The sequence below is a fragment of the Doryrhamphus excisus genome, chromosome 21, assembly GCF_030265055.1.
Source record: "Doryrhamphus excisus isolate RoL2022-K1 chromosome 21, RoL_Dexc_1.0, whole genome shotgun sequence".
NCBI classification, from domain to species: Eukaryota; Metazoa; Chordata; class Actinopteri; order Syngnathiformes; family Syngnathidae; genus Doryrhamphus; species Doryrhamphus excisus.
Genome location: NC_080486.1, coordinates 8,635,144 through 8,660,930, shown reverse-complemented (window position 1 = coordinate 8,660,930; position 25,787 = coordinate 8,635,144). Strand labels below are relative to the sequence as shown.

The following is a 25,787-nucleotide window of genomic DNA, read 5'->3' as shown; positions in this document are numbered from 1 at the left end:
AATTAATTGAAGTGCTCCTTGTATGTGTGTGTGTGTGTGTGTGTGTGTGTGTGTGTATCGACGGTAATGGCCGAGTCCGCTCGCTTCAGTCGCCCACTGGCTGTCACGCCCGCCGGCTTCTCCAAAGATGAAATAATAACGTTTGCCAGTCGGGACCAGGGTGGCGAGCGTGTGGCTCGCATTAACGGCGAGCGCAGCGGCGGCGTAACCTGCCATCATTCAGGCCTAATTAAGGCCACCTCCTGGCATCGGCTCCCCCCAGGACCAAAAGTTGCCACTTGCTACAGATCATCTGTCGCCTGCCATTTTATTAATTGATATCACGATGGGGTGACGGAGGAGGGGGCGGGGGGGCGAGCCCCAGCAGGTGTCACATGGTCCATTATTCACTTTGGCTTCAAAATGAGTGCACTCGGCCACTCGTTCTGATCCTTGAACTGAACTTCCGTGGAACTTTTTTTTTTTTTTTTGATGACGCCCTCGCACCTTCATCCCAAATTATCACCTCCTTCTCGGCGCGGCAACAAGGTGAGAGGTGAAAGCAAATATGTCGATGCATACGAGATACGGCAAAACACATGCTATAAAAAGACAAACATCATCACGCCGGGAGATCTTGGCAGGGAGTTTGCACACGAGACGTTTAAAGGCGGACGGAATGGCGGGGACTGTCAGCGTGCGGCGTCTTGGGTGATGTTTAGGGGCGCCGATGTCGCGGCGAGGAGCCGCGAAACCTGCAGGCCCGACACTTCCTCAGTCAGCATCCCCGTGGTGACAGCTGTCATATCGCCGCGGCGATAAGTGCCACCTGTTTGATGCGGTGCTTATTTATACTCATCGCTGTTTGACTGATAAGACGTACACATTATGGCACTAGAACCACATCTTGCTCAGAAAAGCTAATTATATGTACTGACATCTAACAGTAAGATGTCCATAGATGTTATAAATGAGCATCACATGGACGAAATGTTAATCTACCTCACTCCTGGACTGGTGGCCAGCCAATCAAAGGGCACATATAGACAAACAACCATTCACACTCACATTCATACCTATGGACAATTTGGAGTCGCTAATTAACCTAGCATGTTTTTGGAATGTGGGAGGAAACATTCCTTAACATTCATTAAACTTTCAGACCGTTTTAGTGTAGTAAATACATCTGCATCTTATACTTTTGATGATGTGTGTCTTTATTTGAGGAGCCCAGAGAGGGGCTGACGTCATTGCAGCACCCCAATGAATGTGTTGCTCAGATGCAATACAGAATGGGAAAACTTTTTTTTTAATTCATATTGGTAAATGTTTGTATATTATAAGTAATATAATTTATATTATAAGTTGCTGTATGATGACTTTAGTGACTTTGTTATATATAGTATTTTTATAGTATTTTTATACACTATACTGTTATATACAATCACAGGGCACATATAGACAAACAACCATTCACACTCACAATCATACCTATGGACAATTTGGAGTCGCCAGTTTTTGGAATTTGGGAGGAAACCGGAACACCTGGAGAAAACCCATGCAAACTCCACACAGAGTTGACCGAGGGTGGAATTGAACTCGGGTCTCCTAGCTGTGAGGCCTGCGTGCTAACCACTTGACCACCATGCAGATAAGCCACATAGAAAATTCATTCATTCATTTTCTACCGCTTTTTCCTCACAAGGGTCACAGGGGTGCTAGAGCCTATCCCAGCTGTCTTTGAGAGGTGGGGTACACCCTGGACTGGTGGCCAGCCAATCACAGGTCACATATAGACAAACAACCATTCACACTCACATTCATACCTATGGACAATTTGGAGTTGCCAGTTTTTGGAATATGGAAGGAAACCGGAATACCTGGAGAAAACCCATGCAAACTCCACACAGAGATGGCCGAGGGTGGAATTGAACTCCTAGCTGTGAGGCCTGTGTGCTAACCACTCGTCCACCGTGCAGATAAGCGGCATACAAAATGTATATATTTTTATAATTGCCTTGCCAGCATATGAATACACAACACGCCTCACACCTGCACCACATCAATTACCACATTCTAATTAAAATCATTTTGATAATGAAGTGTTTTGATACAGTAGGAATCGTATAGCAACCTCAAATTGGAGACCTTGTTGTGTGTTTTTTTTTACCATCAAGGTGATAATATTGCGTAAACGTAAACTGTCAACATGTGGCAATGTTTATGTTCTTCACTTTAATTGTGTGCGTCAAGACGAAACGGCACCCTTTTAAAAGTCCCTGTCCGCCAATCAAAATGCTGCACTGCGTCAAACTGTGGAAGTAGTAGTGTTGAATTGGTTCAGATCTGATTCCAAACCAGGTGTAATTGCCAGTGTGAAGGCAAAGTCATGCAGCCAGGAAGTTGATTCCATTGAATTCAGAGGTGGAGAAGAAGTTGTTGCCTCCTCGTCAGTCTTTAAACGAGAATAAATAGCTGCCTTTGAGTTGAAGAAGGGGGGATGGGGGTGTAGGGGGGGGGGGGGTAAACAGCTGGCAAGCATTTTGCCAAGCTTTTATCGCACCACAAACATGCTGATATTTGCTTCCCCCGCTGTCGTTGGCACGCGGCGGCAAATAGAGGACACCTTTGTCCTTTTGTACCCCTTTCTTGGCGATGCACTTTCGCTTGTAAACCCCCCCCCCCCCCCAAAAAAAAAAAAAAAAACATTTAATTCTGTGACTCATCGTAGTCTTCCGTCACGGCTCTGCTGTTAATGTCTCTCAGCGCCAATTTATGTCTACATCCCTGCCTCTCTGCTTCCCATTAGAGAATTCCTTAGGAAAAAAAGAAGCTGTATATGGGAAGCGCCTTGCATCAGAGCCACGCTAATGAAAGGCATTATACATTACAAAGTGTTTGATTTAAGTCTTGATTTGCAGTCCTTTCCCGCTTGCAGAGCGATAAGCTGGGGGGGCGGCGGCGGGGGGGGGATCCATCCATCCGCGTGCATTCAAAGGACATCAAAAGGTTCAAATTGTGTTGCGGCTTCTGCTTCTTCTCAACGCAACCTCGCTATCAAGATGGCACATTTCCATAACAGAGTCCCCCCCCCCCCCCACGCTATTCAATGGCGGCTTTCGAGGGATACCAAAAGCGCTCGCTTGTTGGCGTCTACCTGTCATTGAGAGACATTTCATCAGATCTAATCCCTGAGCTGTACCCAAATAAATAACCTTTGTGTCCTGCTGTAATACTGTTTATGGGTACCAAACATGGAAATAATCTATCATATCCATCACTTGGGTTGCTTCACTTTTAAGAGAAGAAGCGACGTCGGTTAGGACGTCATAGCATCTTCCCGGGCTTCACTACGCATCATGAAATAAAGCCAGGTACAGTAGCCTCTAACATGTAATGTCCCTTTGATGTACTTTGTTCCTGATCCTATCCATCATGGTCACTCCCAATGAGAACCTCAGCATCCTCATCTCTGCTATCTCCAGTTCTGCTTCCTGTCTTTTCTTAGACCAAACAACATGGCTGGTCTCACCACAGTTTTGTATACCTTACCTTTCATTTTAGTTTCATTTTGGTTGATTTGTTGTGGTGACCCCTGAAGGGGAAAGCCCAAAGAGAAAGAACAACAGGAAGTTCTAGCTCTCCTCTGGACATGTCCGAACCATCTCAGTCTGGCCTCTCTGACTTTATCTCCAAGGCCTCTAACATGTAATGTCCCTCTGATGTACTTTGTTCCTGATCCTATCCATCCTGGTCACTCTCAATGAGAACCTCAGCATCCTCATCTCTGCTATCTCCAGTTCACAATTTCTTGTGGCCTTCCATCTTCTTTTGAATAAAACTGGTATTGCTTTTCTGGGAGTGTACCTTGAATATGTTTTATCACTGCCCTCAGTCTCCTCTTGAATAAAACTAGTACTGTTGTCCCAGTTTTCTGAGAATTTACCTTGACACAATTTCTTGCTGTCCTCCATCTCCTTTAGAATAAAGCTGGTATTGCGTTTCTGGGAGTGTACCTTGAATATGTTTTTATCACTGCCCTTAGTCTCCTCTTGGATAAAACTAGTACTGTTGTCCCCAAATTTACCTTGACACAATTTCTTGCTGCCCTCCATCTCCTTTAGAATAAAACTGGTATTGTTTTTCTGGGAGTATACCTTGAATATGTTTTATCACTGCCCTCAGTCTCCTCTTGGATAAAACTAGTACTGTTGTCCTCGAATTTACCTTGACACAATTTCTTGCGGCCCTCCATCTCCTTTTGAATAAAACTGGTATTGCTTTTCTGGGAGTGTACCTTGAATATGTTTTATCACTGCCCTCAGTCTCCTCTTGGATAAAACTAGTACTGTTGTCCCCAAATTTACCTTGACACAATTTCTTGCGGCCCTCCATCTCCTTTTGAATAAAACTGGTATTGTTTTTTATCTGGGAGTATACCATGAATAAGTTTTATCACTGCCCTCAGTCTCCTCTTGGATAAAACTAGTACTGTTGTCCCGTTTTTTGGAGAATTTACCTTGACACAATTTCTTGCCGCCCTCCATCTCCTTTTGAATAAAACTGGTATTTTTCTGGGAGTGTACCTTGAATATGTTTTATCACTGCCCTCAGTCTCCTCTTGGATAAAACTAGTACTGTTGTCCCCAAATTTACCTTGACACAATTTCTTGCGGCCCTCCATCTCCTTTTGAATAAAACTGGTATTGTTTTTTATCTGGGAGTATACCATGAATAAGTTTTATCACTGCCCTCAGTCTCCTCTTGGATAAAACTAGTACTGTTGTCTCGTTTTTTGGAGAATTTACCTTGACACAATTTCTTGCCGCCCTCCATCTCCTTTTGAATAAAACTGGTATTTTTCTGGGAGTGTACCTTGAATATGTTTTATCACTGCCCTCAGTCTCCTCTTAGATAAAACTAGAGTTTACCTTGACACAATTTCTTGCGGCCCTCCATCTCTTTTTGAATAAAACTGGTATTGCTTTTCTGGGAGTGTACCTTGAATATGTTTTATGACTGCCCTCAGTCTCCTCTTGGATAAAAACTAGTATTTACCTTGACACAATTTCTTGCGGCCCTCCATCTCCTTTTGAATAAAACTGGTATTGCTTTTCTGGGAATGTACCTTGAATATGTTTTATCACTGCCCTCAGTCTCCTCTTGGATAAAACTAGTATTTACCTTGACACAATTTCTTGCGGCCCTCCATCTCCTTTTGAATAAAACTGGTATTGCTTTTTTTGGGAGTGTACCTTGAATATGTTTTATCACTGCCCTCAGTCTCCTCTTGGATAAAACTAGTGCTGTTGTCCCATTTTTCTGAGAATTTACCTTGACACAATTTCTTGCTGCCCTCCATCTCCATCTCTATTACAGCGTAATATTAGGAACTCTTAACTCTAGTGTTTGCTAATGTTGTTTAGTATCCTCTTACAAGGTGAGACTTTTCTCGCTGATGAAACACGAAGCGAGTTAAGCAACATTCTTTCATGCCAGTTTTGATAATTGGCAGCGGGTGGTTTACCACCTACACCACAACGCGACAGCCCGCCACCGGCGGCGTTTAATCACAGCTGACAAGTGTTTAAGCCACGTCTCCACACTTCTTTTTCTTACTTTTTTTTTTTGTTGTTGTTTGGATATTCCAGCAGTCTGGGATGGGTGATAATTTATTGGGAATTGCCGGTGGGAGTCTTCTTGGATGCCATCGAAGGTTCGCCATAAAAGATTTGTCAGGTTTGATGTCAGCGACGCCCACTTTGACCGCCTGTCGTTTTGACTTCCTGCGTTCTCTCCCTTTTCTGCTACTACTTGAATTAAAGCAATATTTTCCACCAAAAAAATAAAGAAGCTAAATTGATTTTTGTACAGCAAATATTTATGAATAAAAACATCATTACCGCACATGCACATGCCAGCAGGCGCAAATAAATTGGTTTATTTGGTAATTTAATTCCATGCATTATTTATGCTCTCGTGTGTCAACAGTGCAGTATAATAACGGCGGTAAGAATCCGCATCGGCGTCGGCTTTAGAAGCGAAACTAAAGTGGGCTGAAACAAATAGCTTCGCTAGATTGCGTTTGCGACTCGTGCCGCCTCGGGGCCTGGACCGCTTCTTATCATCAGTCATTTTCATACGCGTAATAATAAAGAGAGGAGCATATGTATTTATTTGCTACAAGGTTATTATCTTTAATCTGAAGCCACCGCAGGAAAGCGGGAGTAGTTGAATCACGACGATGCATGCATTGAAAAAGGTGCTCACATTTTTATTTATTTTTTTTTATCTGCTAAGATATGTAAATTTCTTTCATAATTATAACTGAACCTTTTTTTTGGAATTTTTTTTTTTTTCTTATATTGGAAATCAAAGAATTTCCAGGGTCAAACCAAACCTGCAGGCGATGTTTTAAAGTAACACTTTAACATTCTTAAAGGTCATATCAAACACTTTACACCTGCGCAATCCAACCAGAGTTTAGTACACAGGGGTCAAACATGCCCCCCCCCATTCTGCTTCCTGTTGTTTTCAGTAATGAACGCCTGCTATTATGAGGCGGCGAGGAGATTAACTTCATTATCGTTGTGATGTGCTTTTTTTTATAATGAGAAACACATTTCATGCTTTGCCGTGCTCTTCATCACTTCCTGTATGAATGCAGATGTTTGCATTTAAGATGGCTCCATAATCTCCCCCATCTCCATTTTTTGTGTTTTGTTTCAGGTGATCCAAACCGTCAGCGCAGTGGACGAGGACGAACCTCAAAATGGTCACCGTTTCTACTTCGCCTTGGACGCCGCCGTGGCCGGAAACCAAAACTTCACGCTCCGAGATAACAAAGGTAAGACGAGTATCAATACAGATGGTTGGGGTCCTAAAACACTGCTAGAAATGACCACAATACTGTGGGAGTATATTATGACATGTTTTATCACTGCCCTCAGTCTCCTCATGGATGATATTGACCCTATTGTACTTGTTTTTGCAGCATTTCCCTTAGCTTTTTTTTTTCATTTCTGATGCCCTCAGTCTTCTCTTGGATAAAACCAGTATGGTTGTCCTGTTTTTAGACATATTTGCACATGTTCTTTCTGCCCACAGTCTCCCCACAGATAAACATGGCGCTGCCCCCCCACAACATAGACCTTAACACATTTTTTTGCTCTTTTGAAGTTAAGCTAATCCTGTTTTCCTGGGTGTATATCTTGACATGTTTTTTTTGCTGCCCTTATTCTCCTCTTGGATAAACCTAGTACTGTTGTCCCGTTTTTCTGAGAATGTACCTTGACACAATTTCTTGCTGCCCTCCATCTCCTTTTGAATAAAACTGGTATTGTTTTTTTTCAGGGAGTGTACCCTCAATATGTTTTATCACTGCCCTCAGTCTCCTCATGGATGATATTGATACAATTGTCCTTGTTTTTGCAGCATTTACTTTGGCTTTTTAAAATTTCTGATGCCCTCAGTCTTCTCTTGGATAAAACCAGTATGGTTGTCCTGTTTTTAGACATATTTGCACATGTTCTTTCTGCCCACAGTCTCCCCACAGATAAACATGGTGCTGTCCCCCCCCCCCCCCCTCCCCACCCCACAACGTAGACCTTAACACATTTTCTTCCTTTTTTGAAGTTAAACTGGTCCTGTTTTTCTGGATGTATATCTTGACATAGTTTCTTGCTGCCCCTAGTCTCCTCTTGGATAAAACTAGGACTGTTGTCCCGTTTTGCAATGACACAATTTCTTGCTGCCCTCCATCTCCTTTTGAGTAAAACTGGAATTGTTTTTTTCTGGAAGTGTACCTTGAATATGCTTTATCACTGCCCTCAGTCTCCTCAAGGATAAAACTGGTACTACTGTCCTTGTTTTTTGTCAGAACATTTTTTGACCCCCTCCGTCTCCTGTTGGATAAAAATGGTATGTTGTCCTGTTTTTCTGACATGACATGTTTTTGACATCTTTTTGCCCTCAATCTCTTTGTAGATATAATGGCACTGGGTTTTTTTTTTCATTAATGTAGGCCGCATTTTTTGTTGTTGCCTTCAATGTAGTTTTGGATTAAACCTGTACTGCTGTTGCGTTTTTCTGGAAGTATACCTTGACACGTTTTCTTTCTGCCCTCAGTGTCCTCTCAGATAAAACTAGCACATTGTCCATTTTTTATTTACCTTGTTAAGATTTTTTTTCAGTCTCAGGATAAACTTAGTACTGTTTTTCCGAGAGTGTACCCAGACACGATCTTTCTGCCCTCAGTCTCCATACAGATAAACTTTTTTTTTCCTGAGAGGGTACCATGAAACATTTTGTTGCTGCCCTCAGTCTCACTTTAAAATTGGTCTCAGAATGTACCTTGAGAAGTTGACACATAAACCATTGCTTACCTCAGCTCTCCGTGTCAACCCTAAATTTGGACACCTCACAAGAGTACACACAAAGTTACGGGCGCCTTGTGGGCAACCCGGTCACTGAACCCGCAATTGAAACCAGAAATCTCACTGTGACAATACCCTCGCCACATTTTCTTATATGATGGTCTGTACAAGTAGGATGCAAAATAAATAAGCGTTCACCTCAAAGTGGAGCATGTCTGAACCAAGTAAGAGCATCCCACCTCAGAAAAATAACTTTATCCTGACTATTTGCCTTTAGAGCATAATGATTTGTTGGCCACCTACACTCGGAAGAGTGGGTGGATGAAGCTGGAGTTCCTATACGGAAATGTATGTGTTCATTTGCATATATAGTAACCTAAAAAACAAGCTAGGGTTCATCCTATCATGTGGACTACCACAGCTGCTCCCTATTGTTGAATTCTTTTTTGTTATCTTTTCCTATAACCGCACGGCGGTTGAGTGGTTAGCGCGCAGACCTCACAGCTAGAAGACCCGAGTTCAATCCCACCCTCGGCCATCTCTGTGTGGAGTTTGCATGTTCTCCCCAGGTTTTCTCCCGGTACTCCGGTTTCCTCCCACATTCCAAAAACATGCTAGGTTAATTAGCGACTCCAAATTGTCCATAGGTATGAATGTGAGTGCGAATGGTTGTTTGTCTATATGTGCCCTGTGATTGTATATAACAGTATAGTGTATAAAAATATTGTATATAATATTGTATACCAGCGGCCGTCTCATCCAAAAAAAAGCCGTGCCTTACGTGGCACGGGCGCGTCAAACCACAGCGCTAATATTAAAAGGAATTTCTTACCGGCTGCCTCTTCAGTGTTGTATAGCTCCAGTTTGCGCAAGGTTTGGGGTGCAGTTCTGACTACCTTCTCGATACCACTTGTCTGCAGCCTTACCTGCTGAGAAAGGAAGTGCCCTAATGCAGACGCCCAGGTGCGCTTAAAACTGATTCCCACTTCCGGTTTAGATTTTCCCCACCTGATCTCCCGTGTTTAATTTAGTAAAATAGGGTGCTAATTGCAACGAAAATTTATTATTCCCTTAATGAGGGCTATGAAAAGTATTTTTTATTTTTATTTATCTTTTTATTTATTTTTTTTCCTGTCTGCCTTATCTAAATTATTTTGGACAAGGGTTTGACTTGACAATATAACAGTCACTAAAGTCATCATACAGCAACTTCACACTCAAATATACAAACATGTACCAATATGAATTAAAAAAAACTTTCCCCATACATACAAAAAGTTTTCCCATACTGTATTGCATCTGAGCAACGCATTCATTGGGGTGCTGCAATGACGTTAGCCCCTCTCTGGGCTCCTCAAATAAAGACCCACATCATCAAAAGTATAAGATGCAGATGTATTTACTACACTAAAACGGTCTGAAAGTTTAATGAATGTTAAGGAATGTTTCCTCCCACATTCCAAAAACATGCTAGGTTAATTAGCGACTCCAAATTGTCCATAGGTATGAATGTGAGTGTGAATGGTTGTTTGTTTATATGTGCCCTGTGATTGGCTGGCGACCAGTCCAGGGTGTACCCCGCCTCTCGCCCGAAGACAGCTGGGATAGGTTCCAGCACCCCACGTGACCCTCATGAGGATAAGCGGTAGAAAATTAATGAATGAATGAACCTTCTGAATACACATTTTAACATTAGAGCCCTCTGGACATGAAATAACACCCCTATAGTCACCTTTACACTGAGATTACCCATTATAGTAGACATAATAATAGAAAATAAGACATAAATGCCCTGCCTCTCATCCGAAGACATCTGGGATAGGCTCCAGCTCCCCAACGCGACCTTCGTGAGGATAAGTAGTAGAAAATGAATGAATGCAAACTAAAATGACACATTTTTTCCTCATTATGTTACAAGTAAAATTCCCGTAAAATTGAAACTTTTTTTCCCTTAATGTTTTGACTTTATTTTCATAAAATGACAACTGTTTTTATTAATTGAATTTATCAACTGAATTTATTAATTTATTCACAGAACATTACAACTCAAAGTCATTGACAACTTTGTGTTATTTTGCTTGGTTCTCATAATATTATGACTTAAAAATGTTTACTAAACTTAACTTAGCTATTAAAATGAGGTTTTTGTCTATATGTGCCCTGTGATTGGCTGGCGACCAGTCCAGGGTGTACCCCGCCTCTTGCCCAAAGACAGCTGGGATAGGCTCCAGCAACCCCCACGACCCTGGTGAGGAAAAGCGGTAGAAAATGAATGAATTAAGAGAAGAAAATTTACTAAAAAAAAGTCAAAATATCTATACTTAATTTTCCAGATATTTTGACTTTTTTAGTAAATTTTCTTCTCGTAATTGTGACTTCATATTTTCTTTATTCTTGTGAAATAATAATAATTTTCCATCAATTACAACAGGTTTTTTTCCAGTTAACAGCAGAAATAGAAAACAAAAACTGTTGTAATTTTAGGAGAATAAAGCCAAATTCTTTTGAGGAAAATTTCATATTTGAACAAGGAAAAAAACTTGTCATTTTATTTTTGGAATTTTTTTTTTTTTAAGACAGCTGGGATAGGCTCCAGCAACCCCCGTGAGGATAAGCGGTAGAAAATGAATGAATGATTTCCACATTGTCCGATGCGCTTTGTGTGCCGTGCGATGCATCGTCCTTCATTTTGTGAGTTTATCCAATCAATTCATAATAACTCCCGCTCTCTCCGGCATCGGCGTCTGCCACCCAACCGCTGTTAAGCAACAGGTGGTCACAGCGAGAGAGTGGCGGCACGGCACGCCACTTAATGAATAGTGTTAATGACACCATCTGTTGCTTTTTAATACAGGAAAGCAGTTTGCATAGTATTTGATGTTTTTTTTTTTTCTGTTCTTTGCAGACAACACGGCATCCATATTGACCAAGCGAGGTGGCTTCCGGAGGCGGGAACAACCCGTGTACCGTCTCCCGGTGCTTATCGTGGACAGCGGTAGCCCGGCGTTGAGCAGCACCAACACATTATCGGTGCGTGTGTGCGAGTGCGACGCTGACGGCGTGGCCTTATCTTGCGGCGCCGTGGCCTACACGGCGACCGGACTGAGCACCGGCGCCCTCTTGGCTATTCTAGGCTGCATCATCACACTGCTGGGTAAGGAGTCGGCGACCTCAGTGGTATGTGATTTATTTCCTCCAGTTCCAGGTGGAACGTCGCTGCAGAGGTGTTTGTCTTCCAGCATCTTTACAGTCTCAGACCTTGTTTGCTCCCTGTTCCTTCTCGGATGCAGTTCCTATAGAAAAGGAATCACCGCACACAACTACTCCTTATTGGCAAGGTTTACCAAACACTTACAGTTCAAATACCATACTGGTGGCGCAAAACAAGCATCAGTTTATACTCATTGACTCGGTAGGATACCTCTATTCAGACTAGATAGGACATCTCTAGTGTACTCTGAGGGGTTGGTGTAGGATGCAAAGTGTTTACCCTCTAAAGGCTGAGGCATGCCCAGATTAGAACAGTTTTACTATTTTGTGGCGCAACGACTAGGTAGGACCGCTCTAGTTTGACTACACAGGTTATATCTACTTTAGGGGTTGGTGCAGGATGCAAAGTGTTTACCCTCTAAAGGTCAAGGCATGCCCAGACTTTTTTGACCACGCCCATAACAAAGTCTACTGTGTGCTTTATTACCCACTTTTTTCACACTTTTTATGTTTTTTTTAAATGTATCAATTAAAAAATCATGCAGTTTTGTGGTTGAATATGGCCTATATAGTTTTTTTAAATATGCATTTTGAAGCAAATTTTACATTTTTTTTGGCCTAAATGAAGCATATTGAGACATAAAAATGACGTAAAAATATAAATATAAGGCATTCAGAAGACTCATTAAAAGATATGTTTTTTAAAAAAATGTAGCAATTAAAAAATCATGCAGTTTTGTGGTTGAATATGGCCTATATTAATATTTTTTTTTAAATATGCATTTTGAAGCAAATTTTACATTTTTTGGCCTAAATGAAGCATATTGAGACATAAAAATACAAATATAAGGCATTCAGAAGACTCATTAAAAGATGCTGTGAGTGACATGTAGTATTCTTTATTTGAGGAGCCCAGAGAGGCTAACGTCATTGCAGCACCCCAATGAATGCGTTGCTCAGATGCAATACAGTTTTTTTATACTTTTTTTATATTCATATTGGTACATGTTTGTATATTTGAGTGTGAAGTTGCTGTATGATGACTTTAGTGACTGTTATATTGTTATATACATTATTTTTTATACACTATACTGTTATATACAATCACAGGGCACATATAGACAAACAACCATTCACACTCACATTCATACCTATGGACAATTTGGAGTCGCTAATTAACTTAGCATGTTTTTCATGTTTATTTTGGAATCCAACCCATTGGTTTTGATTTTGAAGTTTGAATTATTTGCAGGTTAAAATACATTTTCTTGTCAAACATGTAGAAGCTGTGCAGATCGGACCTTTTTTTTTTTTTTTTTTTTTGCATTTGACGTTAATTCCCTTTACTATTTTCAACCATTCAAGATCACAGGCCAATCCTTGGCAGGGACAGGCGGGGCGGAGGCGTAGGGGGGGGTTTGAGCTCTCCTCCCCTCCAATTTCCACTTTGGTAAACACACCAGTGACCTGGGTCAGCCCGTTCTGAATGCGAGCCTGCATGTTGACAAGCTGAACGCTGCTGGAATATTGCCAGTTGAATCAATTAGTCAGAGCTGGTTGTGTGTTTGGGGTTAGAGTGTTTGGTGTTGGCTGACGATGCAGTGCTTCGTTCTGTGGCTTCCGTGCGGTTACCTTGACTTCAAGTCCACCATGTCTGTCCGGCCTTTAAAAACTCAGCCGGCAAGGAGCTAACAAAAGTTTAAAAAAAAAGTAAGTTTTTAACTGCTTGTCGCTGGACTATCTCTTCCTTTTGAGCGCACTTGTCACATCTTCACTAGGGTAGGGTACCGTCTGAATATTATCCAATACCGCTCTGCCAAATCACTACTTTTGAAACGGTGCCGATGCTTAAACGGTGCCCAAACCAGTGCTTAAAAAAAATCATATAAATATGTCATAATTTCAATGCTGTCAACTCTTTGAGGGATTGAGGTTTCACACAGCGGCGCCACATTCCGCTGTTCAAGTGCGTACATTCAGCACAATTCCAGCAAAAATGTATAATTAATACACATCTGTATGGCAATATTCGACTTTCATCATTCACGTTATTATATTGTTACGGCTCTAATCTGAGGGGTACTAGGTAGGACAGCTTTCGTCTGAGAGGCTGGTGACAGATCCATTTTTTTTATCTATAGGTTGAGGCATGCCCAGATTTAATCAGTTTCACTTTTTTGTGGCACTGAATCAGACATCAGTTTATGCTCAACGACTAGGTAGGACAGTTCCAGTCCAGTCGAACTGGATAGGACATCTCTCCTGTGCTCAGAGGAGTTGGTGCAGGATGCAAAGTGTTTATCCTCTAAAGGTCAAGGCATGCCCAGACTAATCAAAACCAGCATTCGTTTATGCTCAAAGACTAGGTAGGACAGCTCTAGTTTGACTACACAGGTTATATCTACTTTAGGGGTTGGTGCAGGATGGAAAGTGTTTATCCTCTGAAGGCCGAGGCATGCCCAGATGTGATCAGTTTCACTTTTTGTGGCACTGAATCAGACATCACTTTATGTTCAATGACTAGGTAGGACAGTTCTAGTCTAGTTAAACTGGATAGGACATCTCTACTGTGCTCAGAGGAGTTGCTGCAGGATGCAAAGTGTTTATCCTCTAAAGGTCGAGGTATGCCCAGACTAAACAAAACCAGCATCAATTTATGCTCAAAGACTAGGTAGGACAGCTCTAGTTTGACTACACAGGTTATATCTACTTTAGGGGTTGGTGCAGGATGCAAAGTATTTATCCTCTGAAGGCCAAGGCATGCCCAGACGTGATCAGTTTCACGTTTTTGTGGCACTGAATCAGACATCACTTTATGCTCAATGACTAGGTAGGACAGTTCTAGTCTCGTCGAACTGGATAGGACAGCTCTACTGTGCTGAGAGGAGTTGGTTCAGGATGCAAAGGTCGAGGCATGCCCAGACAAAACAGTTTCACTCTTTTGTGGCGCAAAACAAGCATCAGTTTATTCTCATTGACTAGGTAGGATATCTCGAGTCCGACTACGTGGAACGTCGCTGCAGAGGTGTTGGTCTTCCAGCATCTTTACAGTCTCAGACCTCGTTTGCTCCCTGTTCCTTCTCGGCTGCAGTTCCTATAGAAAAGGAATTACCGCACACAACTACTCCTTATTGGCAAGGTTTACCAAACACTTACAGTTCAAATACCATACTGGTGGCGCAAAACAAGCATCGGTTTATACTCATTGACTAGGTAGGATATCTCTACTCAGACTAGATAGGACATCTCTACTGTACTCTGAAAGGTTGGTGCAGGATGCAAAGTGTTTATCCTCCAAAGGTCGAGGCATGCCCAGAGGTGATCAGTTTCACTTTTTTGTGGCACGAAATCAAACATCAGTTTATGCTCAACGACTAGGTAGGACAGCTCAACTCTGACTTTATATGACATCTCTACTGGGGTTGGTGCAGGATGCACTAAAGGCTGAGGCATGCCCAGATTAGAACTCTTTCACTATTTTGTGGCGCAAAACCAGCATCAGTTTATCCTCAACGACTAAGTAGGACAGCCACTAAATTCATAGCAACTATGGATAGTAGCTAGCACTAACATATGTTATGATACTGAGTTTTGGTGCCTCCCTATTCTTGAGTCAGGTGTTCTCCAGGTCACAATCATCCTAGCGTTGAGTCGTACAATAAACCATCAGCGGTTGTAAATGAGAAGTGGTTAACCCACAAGGTGTCACCTGGCGGCACATTAAAGACGCGGACAAAAGCCCAAGAAGTCGCTATTTAGCGCTCGGATGAGCCCCTTCTGGGCACACGAGAAGGATCCCAAGGACTTATACAATCAGTGAAATGCGTTCCATGATGAGGTCAGAACATGGCTTTATGTTCTTTATGTCAGGGAGACCAAGGCCGACAGACGGGCAGATGGATGACCAGCATTTCTGGCCTTTTTGTCGTCTTTCATCGCTTTGCTGTAGGGAAGATGAAAGGGTGGATACAAACTGTTTGGAAAAGGCCGGCCGGGTACTTCATGTTGGGGATTGGACAAAGTCTGCTATTAAAGGGGTTCACATACACAAAAATGAAAGGATTCAAGGACCACTTTGATATTTTCTAAAGCAATACTTGGACATGATAATAACTTATAGATATTGGTCAAGAAAAATGGGTATCTCAGCTTGCTGATATATGTGGAAAAATATGTTAATAGTACATTTAATAGGCTGTTATTTTTTTTCTCCAAATATTTCTTCGTAAATAGTTTTATTTATATTATTATATTAATATTATTTATTATTATATATTATATTAATATATTATATATAATATTATATTATATTTTTTATTCTTTTATTTATTTTTATTCATTATTTTTTCCATATTATGATTTCATACCTATTATCATAATTTCCCGAAGCTATTATGACTATAAATGACTATATGACTATATAAATATGAAAACATTTTTTCTTTTATATTAACTCTAATAGTACATTTAATAGGTTATTTTTTATTTTCCAAATATTTCTTCGTAAATAGTGTTTTATTTATATTATTATATATGATATTGTATTATATATTATACATATTATATAAATATTATATTATTATATATATTATATATTTTTTTTCATACCTTCATAACTTTTCATATACTTCATACCTATTATTATAATTTCCCCAAGGTATTATGACTATAAATATTTTTCTTTTATATTAACTGTAAGTTTTTAACTATAAGTTTTATGTACCGAATATTTTTCCTCACATTATGATTAAAACTTTTTCATTTTGACTTCATTCTCATAAAATTACATTTTTTTTTAAATTTATGCAGTTTTTTATTTACTTTTTGTACGTTTTTTATTATTATATTTATTAGATATTATATTAACGCAAAGCTACTGAATAAAAATTGTGAATTTATCAGTACCCCTTATGCTGCCTAATTATTCCCATAAAATTGCACCCTTTTCTTTTTAGATTGCAAGTTTTTCCTCTTAATATTTTGACTTTATTCTTGTAAAATGACTACAGATTTTTACATTTTTGCTGCTGTTTTTTTTTGGGGGGGGGGGGGGTTTGGCCCCCAGGCTGCACGTTGGATACCACTGTATCAGTACTATACTGAACCAGGAAGTAGCCTTCGATGGACAAAGGGGGGCATTGAAGGAGGCCAGTTAGTTGATATTCTAGTATAAACACTATCAGTCAAAAGTTTAGAGACACTTTCTCATTCAGTAATATGGTAAAGTGTCTACAAACTTTTGAGATTCTTCCTGAGGTGTGAGATAGACTTCCCGTCGCCATTATCAGCGTAAAGACCATACTGATATGATCTGATATAATATTTATGGTCATATTTACAGTTTAAAACATTCTTTCCAATCAAAATATGGTGCACTGTTGTGATAAAACCGCTGCTTTGTACTTGACGTCCTCTGTCTGAGTCCTTTTTTTTCAACAAGTTATCACGACGTAAAGTTTTCTTCTACATTTTCAGTCCTCAATTTTAATGAAGTATGGACCCCACCGACGGTCAAAGTGTCCCAGCAGCTGACTGGAAAAGATCCAGTGCCTTCATTTAGCAGCATAGGTGAGGCAACGCGCCAAATCCCCAGAGGGCCAATTAGGACGTGATATAGAGTCTTGAAAAAAAAACACAAAACTGCACCCAGTTATTTCCGTCTCCCTTTCCGTTCACGTCTTGTTTTCTCCCGTTACTCCTGTCTGTCTCTGTTTTTGACGTCCTCAGACAAGACGCCACTTGTGATCTTTAAGCTTGACGGCACTTTTTTTTTTTTTTAATGTGTTTAAACAGCGTAATTATTTGTGGCGCCGCGCAGAGAAAGAAGACGTCATGTTTTACATTTGAGTGTCATTTACTTGGGATTGTAGTGACAGTTAGAAAAAGGAGATTATTTTAAGAATATGGGAGGAAAATAGCGACAAAATGAATTGTTAAAGGTCCTGTGTTATTATATTGTGCTGCCATTTCAATGAAGTCTCAGAGGTACTGCAGTAGTATATTGGAAGTGAGTGGAAATACAACTTTGATGCTGGAATTAATGCTTTCATGCTGTTTTGTGTGTCTGTAGCTTTAATGCTAATGAGCTGTGTTTGGCCACGCCTCCAACAAAGTCTACTGCGTGCTTTATTACCCACTTTTTTCACACTTTTTATGTTTTTTTTTTTTTTAATATATCCTTAAAAAATCATGCAGTTTTGTGGTTGAATATGGCCTATATTAGTATTTTTAAAAATATGCATTTTAAAGCAAATTTTACATATGTTTTTCCCTAAATGAAGCATATTGAGACATAAAAATGACATAAAAATACAAATAAAAGGCGTTCAGAAGACTCATGAAAAGATGTTTTTTAAAAAATATATCGATTAAAAAATCATGCAGTTTTGTGGTTGAATATGGCCTATATTAATATATAAAAAATATGCGTTTTGAAGCAAATTTTACATATTTGTTTCCTAAATGAAGCATATTGAAACATAAAAATGACATAAAAATACAAATATAAGGCATTCAGAAGACTCATTCAAAGATGCTGTGAGTGACATGTAGCATTCTACACTGCTCACCAGGTAGCAGTATTGTTACTGACACACAAGCACCAGACCCGATCGCCGGGAAACAGGCTTTTATTTCAGTTTTGACACAACAGTCGCAATAATCCCTGATTAAAATCACAAATAAAAACTATATCAACTGTCGACTATATTGGGTAAAACATGTGCAAATGTTAACTATAGGGGTGTTATTTCATGTTTGGAGGGCTCTAGCCATGTTAAACATATTGTAAAAAAGGTTTTCTATAATCATTCATTCATTTTGTACTGGACCGGACTGGTGGCCAGCCAATCACAGGGCACATATAGACAAACAACCATTCACACTCACATTCATACCTATGGACAATTTGGAGTGGATTAAAATGGTTATTATCGGACATCCCAACTTATGATTGAAGTTATTTTCTTGAAGTGAAAGTTATCTTTTTCATAAAAATCTGGTTTTCTCTTTTTAGTGAGAAACTGATATTTTCCTGAAACTTACCTATATTCAACTGCTGATTACTAAAGAACGGAAAAAGGTAGAAAAAAAGTTTTTTTTTTCTGATGAAAGATGGGAGTCAAATCTTTCTTTTGGTATGTTCCATGTTTATGTAGCCATAGAACACAATATTCTGTGTACCTTGAAAAATAACTCAAAATGGTTATTATCAGACATCCCAACTTATGATTCAAGTTATTTTCTTGAAGTGAAAGTTATCTTTTTCATAAAAATCTGATTTTCTCTTTTTAGTCAGAAACTGATATTTTCCTGAAACTTACCTATATTCAACTGCTGATTACTAAAGAACGGTAAAAGGTAGAAAGACGGGAGTCAAATCTTTCTTTTGGTAGGTTCCACGTTTATGTAGCCATAGAACACAATATTCTGTGTGCCTTGAAAAATAACTCAAAATGGTCTAAAATGGCCGATACTGTTTTGGGGAAAAATGGCTGGGATTGAATGAGTTAATGTTCCTGCTTTCCTTTTAACACCCACCTACGTCCCTTCATCAATTTAATAGGCTGTGATTTATTATTTTTCAAATATTTCTTCAAAGTTTTTTATTTATATTATTATTATATATTATTATTATTTTCATATTATGACTTTATACCTAAGATATTATTATAATTTCCCCAAGCTATTATGACTATAAATATTAGAACATTTTTCTTTTATTTTTATTAACTCTAAGCTACTGAATATTTTTCCTCACATTATGAGTAAAAATTGTGATATTTTTCCTTGCTGGAATACAACTTTTTCTTGTAATATTTTGACTTTATTCTCATAAAAAAAATTCAATTTCTGCAGTTTTTTAATTTACTTTTTGTACGTTTTCATCTCGTAAAATGACTTGATTCGCATTACTTTTTCCGCAACTTAATTTTTCCATAAATTACAACTTTATTCATTTTGTTTCTAATTAGTCGTATTATGACTTTTATGTTTTATCCCTTTATTTCAACTTTTACAACCTTTTCTCAAGGCCAAAGAACAAGAAAAATAACTCAAAATGGTCTAAAATGGCCGATACTGTTTTTTGGAAAAATGTCTGGGATTGAATGAGTTAATGTTCCTGCTGCTTTTAACACCCACCTGCGTCCCTTCATCCATTTAATAGGCTGTGATTTATTATTTTTCAAATATTTCTTCAAAGTGTTTTATATATATTATTATTATATATTATTATTATTTTCATATTATGACTTTATACCTAATATATTATTATAATTTCCCCAAGCTATTATGACTATAAATATTGGAAGATTTTTCTTTTATATTAACTCAAAATTTTCCTCACATTATGAGTCAAAATTGTGATATTTTTCCTTGCTGGAATACAACTTTTTCTTGTAATATTTTGACTTTATTCTTGTAAAAAAAAATGTCAATTTCTGCAGTTTTTTATTTACTTTTTGTACATTTTCATCTCGTAAAATAACTTTATTCGCATTACTTTTTCCGCAACTTAATTTTTCCATAAATTACAACTTTATTCGTTTTGTTTCTAATTAGTCATGTTAAGACTTTTATGTTTTTTCCCTTTATTTCAACTTTTACAGCCTTTTCTCAAGGCCAAAGAACACAATATTTTGTGTGCCTTGAAAAATAACTCAAAATGGTCTAAAATGGCCGATACTGTTTTTTGGAAAAATGTCTGGGATTGAATGAGTTAATGTTCCTGCTGCTTTTAACACCCACCTGCGTCCCTTCATCTATTCAGTCTCTCCGCTTTGGTCCACTCTTGATGTCGGTCCTCGCTCTAATCCTGCGTCTTACCTCTCTAAAGGCAAAGACACAGCATCGCTAAGAAGATACTGATGATAAATTAGTGAATAAAGCACCAGCAGGTACCTGCAGCGATGCGTGCTGGGAGTCACCTTGTTCACCATTGATTGTGCAAAGTGGATCGCTGAAACTGCTCAATTAGGAAAAAAAAAAAAAAACTTTATTGAGTGCAACCACCACTCCAACCAGTCCACTAGCTCATCCTCGCCCGTCGTGTCTGACTGAACGCTGGCTTATTTCCAGGCTGCCACTAAAGCTTTAAAGAAGTTGCCTGGAAAGCTTCTTCCAGTCACTTTGTGATTCACTTTGCAGGAATCAATCAGAAATGACAATGAGTTCCTTGAACTCATCACCGGAGATAATCATTCCCCCTACGTTGAATGTTGTTGAGTACCTTCCATCCACCTTCACGCCAATGTCCATCCATCTCCTGCAGCATCCGTTTTTCTTCCATTCGCCGCCTTATTAGCGACTCTGAAGTGGGATGGAATCTTCTTCCTTTTTCGCAGCTCGGTCCTAGAAAAGAAATGTGGCGCCCACGGAGCGATATTTCACTGGCAGCGGGCTGACATTGATGGATGGAAGATCATTAGACGTTTGCCAGTTTGCTTGGGCGTCGGGTTATTTTCAGCTAGAATGTATGAGACACAGACGGTCATGGTTTCTTCTTGGAGGTTCTACAGATGCGTGTATGGTGGACTTCTAGATGGTTGATGAGCAAAATGGCGGAGGAGCCACTAGATCCCAACACCTTCAGTACTGGTCAATTTGTATTTACTGTATTTACCAAAATGGATTTACTGTATTCAAACCTTAAGAAAGCATTTAAATGGAGTGGGAAGAAGGACAAAGAAGCCATAAACTTACCACTTCCACACTAAATAGGCGGAAGTTATCATGCTAACTAGTTCGCGTCTGATGTATTTACTGTATTCTAAACTTAAGAAAGCATTTCAAACACAGTGGGAAGAAGGACAACGAAGCCATAAACTTACCACTTCCACACTAAATAGGAGCAAGTTAGCATGCTAGTTCGCCTCTGATGTATTTACTGTATTCTAAACTTAACAAAGCATTTCAAACAGAGTGAGATGACGGACAAAGAAGCCATAAACTTACCACTTCCACACTAAATAGGAGCAAGTTAGCATGCTAACTAGTTCGCCTCAGATGTATTTACTGTATTCGAAACTTAAGAAAGCATTTCAAACACAGTGGGAAGAAGGACAAAGAAGCCATAAACCTACCACTTTCACACTAAATATTAGCAAGTTAGCATGCTAACTAGTTCGCCTCTGATGTATTTACTGTATTCTAAACTTGAGAAAGCATTTCAAACGCAGTGGGAAGAAGGACAAAGAAGCCGTACACTTACCACTTCCACACTAAATAGGAGCAAGTTAGCATGCTTGCTAGTTCGCCTCTGATATATTTACTGTATTCTAAACTTAAAGCATTTCAAACACAGTGGGAAGAAGGTCAAAAAAGCCATAAACTTAACACTTCCACACTAAATAGGAGAAAGTTAGCATGCTAACTAGTTCGCCTCTGATGTATTTACTGTATTCTAAACTTAAAGCATTTCAAACACAGTGGGAAGAAGGACAAAGAAGCCGCAAACTTACCACTTCCACACTAAATAGGAGCAAGTTAGCATGCTAGTTCACCTCTGATGTATTTACTGTATTCTAAACTTAAGAAAGCATTTCAAACACAGTGGGAAGAAGGACAAAGAAGCCATAAACCTACCACTTCCACACTAAATATTAGCAAGTTAGCATGCTAACTAGTTCGCCTCTGATGTATTTACTGTATTCTAAACTTGAGAAAGCATTTCAAACGCAGTGGGAAGAAGGACAAAGAAGCCGTACACTTACCACTTCCACACTAAATAGGAGCAAGTTAGCATGCTTGCTAGTTCGCCTCTGATGTATTTACTGTATTCTAAACTTAAAGCATTTCAAACACAGTGGGAAGAAGGTCAAAAAAGCCATAAACTTAACACTTCCACACTAAATAGGAGAAAGTTAGCATGCTAACTAGTTCGCCTCTGATGTATTTACTGTATTCTAAACTTAAAGCATTTCAAACACAGTGGGAAGAAGGACAAAGAAGCCGCAAACTTACCACTTCCACACTAAATAGGAGCAAGTTAGCATGCTAGTTCACCTCTGATGTATTTACTGTATTCTAAACTTAACAAAGCATTTCAAACAGAGTGAGATGACGGACAAAGAAGCCATAAACTTACCACTTCCACACTAAATAGGAGCAAGTTAGCATGCTAACTAGTTCGCCTCAGATGTATTTACTGTATTCGAAACTTAAGAAAGCATTTCAAACACAGTGGGAAGAAGGACAAAGAAGCCATAAACCTACCACTTCCACACTAAATATTAGCAAGTTAGCATGCTAACTAGTTCGCCTCTGATGTATTTACTGTATTCTAAACTTGAGAAAGCATTTCAAACGCAGTGGGAAGAAGGACAAAGAAGCCGTACACTTACCACTTCCACACTAAATAGGAGCAAGTTAGCATGCTTGCTAGTTCGCCTCTGATGTATTTACTGTATTCTAAACTTAAAGCATTTCAAACACAGTGGGAAGAAGGACAAAGAAGCCGCAAACTTACCACTTCCACACTAAATAGGAGCAAGTTAGCATGCTAGTTCACCTCTGATGTATTTACTGTATTCTAAACTTAAGAAAGCATTTCAAACACAGTGGGAAGAAGGACAAAGAAGCCATAAACCTACCACTTCCACACTAAATATTAGCAAGTTAGCATGCTAACTAGTTCGCCTCTGATGTATTTACTGTATTCTAAACTTGAGAAAGCATTTCAAACGCAGTGGGAAGAAGGACAAAGAAGCCGTACACTTACCACTTCCACACTAAATAGGAGCAAGTTAGCATGCTTGCTAGTTCGCCTCTGATGTATTTACTGTATTCTAAACTTAAAGCATTTCAAACACAGTGGGAAGAAGGTCAAAAAAGCCATAAACTTAACACTTCCACACTAAATAGGAGAAAGTTAGCATGCTAACTAGTTCGCCTCTGATGTATTTACTGTATTCTAAACTTAAAGCATTTCAAACACAGTGGGAAGAAGGACAAAGAAGCCGCAAACTTACCACTTCCACACTAAATAGGAGCAAGTTAGCATGCTAGTTCACCTCTGATGTATTTACTGTATTCTAAACTTAAGAAAGCATTTCAAACACAGTGGGAAGAAGGACAAAGAAGCCATAAACCTACCACTTCCACACTAAATATTAGCAAGTTAGCATGCTAACTAGTTCGCCTCTGATGTATTTACTGTATTCTAAACTTGAGAAAGCATTTCAAACGCAGTGGGAAGAAGGACAAAGAAGCCGTACACTTACCACTTCCACACTAAATAGGAGCAAGTTAGCATGCTAGTTCACCTCTGATGTATTTACTGTATTCTAAACTTAAGAAAGCATTTCAAACACAGTGGGAAGAAGGACAAAGAAGCCATAAACCTACCACTTCCACACTAAATATTAGCAAGTTAGCATGCTAACTAGTTCGCCTCTGATGTATTTACTGTATTCTAAACTTGAGAAAGCATTTCAAACGCAGTGGGAAGAAGGACAAAGAAGCCGTACACTTACCACTTCCACACTAAATAGGAGAAAGTTAGCATGCTAACTAGTTCGCCTCTGATGTATTTACTGTATTCTAAACTTAAAGCATTTCAAACACAGTGGGAAGAAGGACAAAGAAGCCGCAAACTTACCACTTCCACACTAAATAGGAGCAAGTTAGCATGCTAGTTCACCTCTGATGTATTTACTGTATTCTAAACTTAAGAAAGCATTTCAAACAGAGTGGGAAGACGATCAAAGAAGCCATAAACTTACCACTTCCACACTAAATAGGAGCAAGTTAGCATGCTAACTAGTTGGACTAGCTGGACTTGTGGCCAGCCAATCACAGGGCACATATAGACAAACAACTATTCACACTCACATTCATACCTATGGACAATTTGCTAACCACTAGACCACCGTGCAACCAAGCATCATTCCGAAGAAGGATGCTTAGAGTAGTATGGTAGATACAGTATGAAGGATACTTTAGGGTCGTATGTATATATGTACTCTACTGTAAATGTACGTATATACCATAAAGTGTAATGCATGTCCTGTCAGCAGCACGGCCATCAAAGCGGACAAATGAGTCATCCGGTTGTCCATCCCATCCTTTTTTTAGCACACTTAGCTAATATCCGGATTTGGTAATTGTTGTAAGCGTCGGGCGTCTTCGGAGCTAAAGTGTCCCAGAGGCGCTTAATGGCGCCGTCAACAGTAAACGGCGCCATTTGTCACCCGGGTATTGAGTCCATCATGTCGTGTGTCTCCGCAGTGATGGTGCTGTTGATCGTGACGATGCGTCGCAGGCGGAAGGTGCCTCTCATCCTGGAGGAGGAGCGAGACATCCGAGAGAACATCGTCCGCTACGACGACGAAGGCGGCGGCGAGGAGGACACCGAGGCCTTCGACATGGTCGCCTTACGTAACCTCAACGTCATCAGAGACCCCAGCGTACGCCGAGACGTCACTCCGGATACGCCCACCTTCTTCCAGTACACCGCTCCGTCCCGCCCGGCTTATAAGTCCCTTCCGGATAACGTCGTCTTCAGGGAGTTCATCTGGGAACGCCTGAAGGATGCCGACGTGGACCCGTCGGCGCCGCCGTACGACTCGCTGCAAACGTACGCCTTCGAGGGCAGCGGCTCGGTTGCCGACTCGCTGAGTTCGCTGGAGTCGCTGAGCACGGACTCGGATCAGAACTACGACTACCTCAGCAACTGGGGGCCGCGTTTCAAGAAGCTGGCCGACCTCTACGGAAATGACGGCGTCTTCTCGTAGCGTCCATTTTGAAATGAGTCATTTCTTGCGATTCAGTCTGCCTTATCATCGGGAGAGAGTCAACGACAAAGACGGAAGACATTTTTGGGGTTTGTTTACGTCCTGGGATGGATTTGACTGGGAAAAACGGGAAAGGTTTGACTTTAGGAACGCTGACTGCTAATTCCAAGCAGGAATTGTCCGTCTTTCCGGGCGGTCCCTGTCCTTCCATAGGAAGGGGGAAATGTCTTTGCTGGCATATCAGTGTCATTTGTATGTGTTTTCCGGGAAGACTGGGAAGTGGGTGGGGGGGGGGGGTCCACGTTTTATAGTGTTGCAGTACAAACACTGCTGCGCTAAACAGGAAGTGACATCATAAAAAAAAAACGAGGACGGTGCTTCAAATGTTTCGTGTTTATCTGTTTTTTTTGTTGTTGTTTTTTAAAATTCCGACTCCCGCTGCCTCGCTTTGGAAGCTAAAAACAATTATGCGAGGTGGCTCGGGTTGGAG

General features: G+C 40.0%; 1 protein-coding gene across 2 annotated transcripts in view; it reads left to right on the top strand.

The window, feature by feature from the left end:
• The window catches only part of LOC131108714 (cadherin-7-like), a 132,678-nt gene extending 107,110 nt beyond the window's left edge, over window positions 1-25,568 (top strand). For both annotated transcript variants that reach the window (XM_058059942.1, XM_058059943.1), the window contains exons 10-12: window positions 6,709-6,826; window positions 11,260-11,508; window positions 24,792-25,568. In XM_058059942.1, coding sequence (XP_057915925.1) covers window positions 6,709-6,826; window positions 11,260-11,508; window positions 24,792-25,297 — 873 coding nt within the window. In that variant the 3' untranslated portion in view covers window positions 25,298-25,568. The remainder of the gene's footprint in view (window positions 1-6,708; window positions 6,827-11,259; window positions 11,509-24,791) is intronic.
• Window positions 25,569-25,787: the final 219 nt, after the last annotated feature.